General features: G+C 47.3%; 1 protein-coding gene across 6 annotated transcripts in view; it reads left to right on the plus strand.

The window, feature by feature from the left end:
* Window positions 1-6,577, plus strand: part of CDA (cytidine deaminase) — a 64,787-nt gene extending 58,210 nt beyond the window's left edge. For all 6 annotated transcript variants that reach the window (XM_054008871.1, XM_054008870.1, XM_054008868.1 and 3 more), the window contains 2 exons: window positions 2,094-2,151; window positions 5,111-6,577. In XM_054008871.1, coding sequence (XP_053864846.1) covers window positions 2,094-2,151; window positions 5,111-5,224 — 172 coding nt within the window. In that variant the 3' untranslated portion in view covers window positions 5,225-6,577. The remainder of the gene's footprint in view (window positions 1-2,093; window positions 2,152-5,110) is intronic.
* Window positions 6,578-7,842: the final 1,265 nt, after the last annotated feature.

Here is a 7,842-nt window from a genome sequence, read left to right on the forward strand (position 1 = left end):
CAGTAAAAGCCTGGAGTGGATTTTCCCAGCCTTGTAATGTTCCCAGGATCTGAACCCTGTGCAGTGTGGAGCCCAGCTCCATAGAGCAGGGCTGCCCGGGGGGGCGGGGAGTGGGGCAATTTGCCCCGGGCCCCACAGGGGTCCCCACAAGAGTTTTTTGGGGCCCCTGGAGCGGGGTCTTTCACTCGCTCCGGGGGCCCTGGAAAACTCTCGCGGGCCCCAGGCCTCCCGGAGCTTCTTCCACTCCGGGTCTTCGGCGGCAATTCGGCGGCGGGGGGTCCTTCCACCCCGGGATCCGCTGCCGAAGACCCCAGGCCCCCTGAATCCTCTGGGCGGCCCTGCCATAGAGCCTCCCAACTCCCTGTGCTGTTGTGTAGTGGAGGTTAGATGGTGGGCTTGGGGAAGTGGGAAGGGTCAGAAGACCCACCACAATGTGGATCCTGTGGTCTTTTCCCACCCTGGAGAGAAAGGCACTAGGATTATAGGCTGCAATACTAGCTGCAGAGTAATTCCAAAACAAAGCAGGTCTCCAGAACCCAGCACCCGGATTAGCAAGTTTGAATGAATGATCAGCCATTGAAAGATGCCTTACACCAGTGGTTCTCACACGTTTGTACTGGTGACCCCTTTCACATAGCAAGCCTGAGTGCGACCCCCCCCCTTATAAATTAAAAACACTTTTTTACGTATTTAACACCATTATAAATGCTGGAGGCAAAGCGGGGTTTGGGGTGGAGGCTGACAGCTCGCGACCCGCCCATGTAATAACCTCGTGACCCCCTGAGGTGTCCCGACCCCCAGTTTGAGAACCCCTGGCTTGCACAAAGTGGTATGCAAGCTGCTTTCAACGCATTTTAATACAACCAGATGCCAAGTTTTACATCTGGGAACAAGGAATACAGGCCATACCCATAGAATGGGGGACTGTATCCTGGAAAGCAGTGACTCTGAAAAGGAGTCATGGTGGACAAGCCACTCAACATGAGATCCCAGTGTGAAGCTGGGGCAAAAACGGCCAATGCCATCCTCGGATGTATAACCCGGGGACAGGGCCGGCTTTAGCAGGTGCAGGGCCCCACGCCGGGACGCGAATTGTCTCGTGCCCCCCCGCCCCCTCCCTGCCCCATTGGATCCCTCCCCAAATCCCCACCCTGGCCCCGCCCCCTCCCTGCCCCATTGGATCCCTCCCCAAATCCCTGCCCTGGCCCCCCCCCAGGCCTCCCCGCCCCATTGGATCCCTCCCCAAATCCCCGCCCTGGCCCCCCATCTTCCCCAAGCACGCCGCATTCCTCCTCCTCACCCCTCCCGCTCCCTCCCAGGCTTACCCTGATCAGCTGTATGGCGGCGCAAGCGCTGGAGGGAGGGGGGAGAAGCAGGACGCGGCTTTTTTTTATTTGTTTGTTTTTTCCTGCTCCACCGGCAGCCCCGGACGTTGCGGGGCCCTCTTAGGCGCGGGGCCCCATTCCAGGGAATTGGCCGAATCAGCTTAAAGCCGGCCCTGCCGGGGAAGTAGCGAGTGGGAGGAGGGAGGTGAATTTATCTGAACACGCCATTGGTGAGACCAATACTGGAATACAGCACCAAAAAGTCCTTTCGTTGTCTGCCAGTCTCTGGAAAACCCAGCTTGAACCAGTATGTGCAAACCATGCCAAGGCGTGGTACCTCACTGATGTTAAAGAACTTCTAGAGAGTGACTTGCCTTAATCTCCCACCACCACCATGGTCTTTTGTCCCTGTAGGCGCTGGGATAGCCCTTCCCCATGGAGTAGAACACAATCATACATAAACCATTCATAGATTTAATACAATCTGGTCCCCAACGATATCGTATGGGGCTGCAATATCTGTCACAGCTACCTCCCTGGGAGACGTTGAGCAAGTCACGTCACCTCTCCTTTCCTCAGTTTCCCCATCCGTCATATAGGGACAACGATCTTGACCCTCCTTTGCAAAACACGTTGGGATTTATGGGTAGAAAGAGCAATCGAAGTACTATTTACTAACTACTGTTTGTTATTATTTGATGCATTAACTTTAGACAGTTTTTCCACCATGAGCTAGACTGACCTGTGCATTCTATTCTCCTTCGATAGCAACAGTGAAGAGGAATTCATCGTGCCCTGTGGGGCCTGCAGACAAGTAATGAGAGAGGTAAACAACTTTTGCTTTCTTTTTCAACAGCTGAAACTAAACTGCTTTAATTCCCACCCACCTGCCTGGCTGAGAACATTGGTTTCTTTCAGACCCCACAATGCTCACTCTGAAATGTCAGGGGACACAGCTCAAAAATGTGCGGAGTAAGGAAGCATTCTGAGCTGTGGGCATCACACTTGCTGCACCCCACAGCACCAAGCTGGGAAGGTTTTGAATGTCGAGTATGACAAAAGGAGAGGGATCAGTAAACAAGGGCTTCCAAGTTTGGAAACAATGTTAATCCCTAGAGTGCTGACCGCAGTGTGTTTTCAAGGGCAGAAACAGAAGGAAAGTTCAGCTCTGGTGTAAGTAGGTGTGGCTTCAGTGCAGCTTACGCTAGAGCCAGATTTGCCCCTACAGCTCTCAATAGTATTACTACAGGGCCAAAACATGAAAAGGGAGCCAAGCTTGAGTGCAAGGGCTCTGGTCAGGGAAAAATACACTGAAACACGAGAGCTGAGGCAAGGACTCCTTGGCCCCAGCATATATTTTGGGGTTTTCTAGGCTCCCCTCAAGCACAGGGTCTGGTGCTCTGCAGAAATCTATTAGCCATGCATCCATTCCTCCCCCTCTGGTTGAGGCCAGGTGGACTGCAGAGATGCAGAAGGGTTTCAGAGTTCAACATGGGGGCTCCCTGTGTTACATAGTCTGCAAATGCAGCGAGGATGCAACATTTCCATTGCATTTGGGCCCTGCCCATCTGCAGAAGTCTACTCAAGATTCAGCCTGCAGCATTTAGGACCATTACTGTAGAATGCTGGAGTATTTTGAAACACAAAGATCTTAGGAGCTCCACCGGGTTCATTTTCTTCATGTGCAGCAAACAGGCATAGCACCAAAACGGCTCAAAGCTGCATGTAACGTTTTCAGCACAATTTTAATGGCTAATGTTTAACTGATGGCAGATTCCCTACATAGATAAGCAACATTATTTCAAAGTAAAGTTCCCCGAGGGCCTGATCCCGTGTACTTTATGCATCTGAAATTTCCTTTGGAGGTTAAAGCCAGTTTTGGATCTCCAAGAAATGAAGTATCAGGCTCTAATCTAGAAACTGGTAGAGGATTTAACACAGGGGTGGGCAACTTTTTGTCCCAAGGGTCACATCTGAGTATGGAAATTGTATGGTGGGCCATGAATGCCCATGAAATTGGGGGTTGAGGTGCGGGAGGGGGTGAGGGCTCCAGCTGGGGGTGCAGGCTCTGGGGTGGGGCCAGAAATGAGGAGTTCAGGGTGCGGAAGGGGGCTCCGGGCTGGGGCAGGGGGTTGGGGTGCGGGGACGACGGCTCCGGCTGGTGGGGCTGGGGATGAGGGGTTGGGGGGTGCAGGAGGATGCTCCAGGCTGGGACCAAGGGGTTCGGTGGGCAGGAGGAGGATGAGGGCTGGGGCAGGAGGTTGGAGTGTGGGACGGGGTCAGGGGTGCAGGCTCCAGGCGGTGCTTACCTCAAGCAGCTCCCGGAAGCAGGAAGCAGCAGCATGTCCCCCCTCCGGCTCCTATGCGGAGGCGCAGCCAGGCGGCTCAGCGCAGCCAGGCGGCTCAGCGCGCTGCCCTGTCTGCAGGCGCCGCCCCTGCAGCTCCCATTGGCCATGGTTCTTGGCCAATGGGTGCTGCAGGGACGGCGCTTGGGGTGAGGGCAGTGTGCAGAGCCCCCTGGCTGCCCCACACATAGGAGCCAGAGGGAGGAGGTGCCGCAGCTTCTGGGAGCCGCATGGAGCCACAGCATGCGCAGAGTGGAGCAAGCACCAGAGCAGAGCAAGCCCTGGACCCTGCTCCCCGGTGGGAACTCGAGGGCCAGATTAAAATGTCTGAAGGGCCGAATGCAGCCCCTGGGCCGTAGTTTGCCCACCCCTGCTTTAAAAGGTTGCTCAGAGTTTCATATTAATGTGTTAATACTATAAAGGCCTCCAAACTTTGCCCCAAGGAAGAGGTTGCTTTAGGAACTTGCCAGGAGCTAAAGTGGGACAAGCAGACAGATGTGAACTTCAGGCAGGGAGCTGGAAGGAGGGTTAAGGAGCTCTTGGTGCAAAACATGGTAGAAGGCGGGGAGAGAAAGGGGTCTGAATAGGCGAAGGGTTAATGTTAGGAAAATACAGAAGTGGTAGGCAAGCAAACAAACCCCAACAAGAATAAAGAAAAAAGGAAGATGGTGAAACAAAACAAACACAAGCCAAATAGCCCAGTGTTAATATGCAGAACAGAACAATGGCAAAATCTAATGGGCAATGAGCCAGCACCCTGCTGCAGTTAAAAAAAAAGTTACCAGAGTGCTTATTTTAACTGAATTTACTTCAACTGTGTTCACCCCCCCACACACACACTTTCTGCAAATAGTCTAGCAAATGACTCTGTGCAAGGCTAGCTATAGGAACGTGACTCGTTATGACTGCGGTTTTAGCCTCTGCTCCTGAAGTTCTGGGTGGGTAGATTCCTGAGCCTGCACAAAGCCGACCCCCCTTAGGTGCAGGGATCAACCCAGGAGGAATAATTTGCATGATCATGGCCTTCGACACTAAGCTCTTCATGGCAGTCACTTTGTCTTATTGCATATCTGTAAAGCGCTGGGCATGCTTTGGCATTGATCCTGCATTTGGATCTACCTGGGCACAAGACACATTTGATCACGGGATCAGGGCCTTTGTGCACTATAAAAATAATACAATAAAAGGATCGGTAATTGCTTCACCCACTCGTGAAATGCAGCCACCTCTGGGTTGAAGTGCAGGACCATCATATGGAACAATGAAACATATAAAGAATGGCCAACCACTTAGATAGATACCACATTTTTTTAAAACACACATATTGTTTCTGCTTATGGTTTATTTAACTGTTTTTCGCTATTGGGTAAATACCAATGAACACTTCACAGTTCTGCACAGGTGAGATTCACAGACAGTTCTCTTTGACTCTTTTTCTAGTTCAGTAGAGACTGGGACATTTACATGACGAAGCCAGATGGGACCTATATAGTCAAGACTCTTCAAGAGCTCCTGCCCCTGTCATTTGGACCAGAAGATCTGAAGAAGTTCTGAAGAGTATGTGGAGCATGTGATCTGCAACGACACTAAAGAACCTCCAGACAATCTTATGCTTTCTGTCTGCAGGACGAAGATTTATTTCAGATACTTCCCAACTCTGTCTCCTAGGGAATGTCATTCAACTTCTGTAAGCCTCAGGGAACTCCAATGCAAATAATTTTCATTTATACTAGGCCTGGGGAAGGGGTGGCAAGAACCAGATCTGCCTCATTGTGAATTGGCCAATCCCAAACGTTCACAAGTTCGGTTTAGCAGACATGGCAGTATGATGTCATGGTTAGAGCAGGTTGGGAATTTGTCAACAAAACATTTTGCATGGGAAAACGCCAGTTCATCGAAACAGTGTGAGCTAGTCACATGACCACTCTGTGCCTCAGTTTCCTCACCTGAATAATGATGCATTAATCTTTTTTTGCAAAGTGATTTGAGATGCTTGGGTGAGAAATGCTTTTATAGTGCTAAATATTATTATTGCTCACATTAATGCAGTTACTCCAGATTTATACTGGTTTAACTGAGACCGGTCTCTGGCCGGTCTCATATAAGAGTCTCATATAAGGTCAGAATGTAAATTCTAATATACTAGAGGGTCCACATTATTCTGAAACATATTACTCAAGCACAATGGGCCAAGTGCACCTTCTCCCCCACATCTTCCTACCTCAGGTTATATGCTGTACATTTATTTACTAGTGATTAGAGAACAACCAAACTAAAGATTCATTGAGTTCTGGTTTGGATCCAGATCTCATTTTATGCAAACCTCTAAAGTTCCAATGGAGGAGAATTTAACACGGAGTTTTAATTCTGGCCCATCACTACTGTTGATCAAAATTGCACAGATCAATAAATCATACAAATCCAGGAATTCTGTAATGTAAAATAGTTATTTGTAAAGATAAGAAGAAAAACTAAATAAGAGAGAAGAGAAACTAAAGGTTTAATAAATCCAAAGTATACTATCTTGTTCATCTATAAATCAGGTTATTATTAAGCAACAGCCTATAGTAAATTGAGCATTTTACATTATGCTGTTTATTGTAACTTAATTTTCAACCCTTTGTGAACATCCTCTTCTTCGTTACCCTTAGTTTATTTTTCTTGATTTTATTTTATTTTTCTGTGTGTGAGAATGGATGGGAAAGGGAATGTAGTGGTGAGAACCGGACAATACCGTAGCAGTTCTGTCTTCAGAAGAATATGATGTTATGACCGTGCTACATTAGGCACAATGAAATGATCTGAAGTGAACAAAAATGGGTTAATTTTTTCTAATCATGAAGCACTGTTGGTTATTTACATGTTATTGTAAATGTCCAAACAGAATAAATGTGGTCACTAATTCTACTGCTCCATCAAACTGGTGTTTTATTACAGAACAGAGCCACACAAAACTATGTGGTTTTAGTTCTTAAGAGTTTAGAGGTAAAACAGAATAATACTGTACAGCATTTAAGCTACCTATGCAGTCATACCTCAGGTAACACACAACACTGAATAGCACATAACAGAGTACACATTCAGTATCACCCTCAGTTTTACACTCAACAAGAGAGCATATAGCAGGTGCAATGACAGCACACAGAGTGCACAGTCTATACCCAGGGCACCACACAACATGCAGAGATCCATACCCAGGGCAATACAGAATATGGAGAGTAACACATGGCAGCATGAAGCATACACAGTCCATATGCAGGGCAACACACACCAGAGTCTGCAGTCCACAAAAAGGGCAACATAGAGCATGCAGAGTACACATTCAATACCCAGGCCAACACACACCATGCCCAGTACACAATCCATACCCAGAGCAACACACCGCTGCAAGTAGCATACACAACCCTTACCCAGCCAGAGTAACACGGTACACAACCTGTACGCACAGTAACACACACAGCATGCAGAGCAGGGTGGATTTGATTTAAATCACTAGTCAGGAAGACTTGATTTAATCATGGTTTTCTACATAAAAGTGCAATTTTGTTGGTTGTTATAACCTTAATACATATTCTTCACAATCAGAGATAGATGTAGGTTTCATTTTTAGAAGGTACACACTATATATATTTTAAACAGTGATTTATTTTGAAAACTTTTCAGATTAGTTTTACAGCTATATCAGAAAACGACTGATTGTTTGGTGAAGTCACTGGGAAACGAACTATCTCCAATTCAACAGGTTAATCATTAATATTTGGAGGATTTTCTTGCCATGCTGTAGTAGGAAGAGAACATCACCAGACAGACATTTAAATTGTTTTAACTAAAACAACAATGTTAAGTATTCTGGATCTTTTTCTTCATCAACTATTTTAACAAAACAAGCATATGTCCCTCGCTTCTCACGTTTATCTCCAGACTTATTCCCCATGTTCAGATCTATTCCGCCCCCAACAATCTTCTAGTCATTGAACTTTTTGAAACTTTCTACTTTTAGAGAGAGATGAGGGATTGACTCTGGTTACACAAATTTGCAGAGGGACAATAGAACTGAGGTCTGTTATTTCTCACCTCTATATATTATTTATTTATTTAAAACATTTTTTGCTGTTAAAAAAGCATGTTACCTCTGGAGACACACATCCACAGTTTGAGAACTGCAAAACTAA

Source organism: Malaclemys terrapin, chromosome 19 (genome assembly GCF_027887155.1).
Source record: "Malaclemys terrapin pileata isolate rMalTer1 chromosome 19, rMalTer1.hap1, whole genome shotgun sequence".
In the NCBI taxonomy this organism is placed as follows: domain Eukaryota; kingdom Metazoa; phylum Chordata; order Testudines; family Emydidae; genus Malaclemys; species Malaclemys terrapin.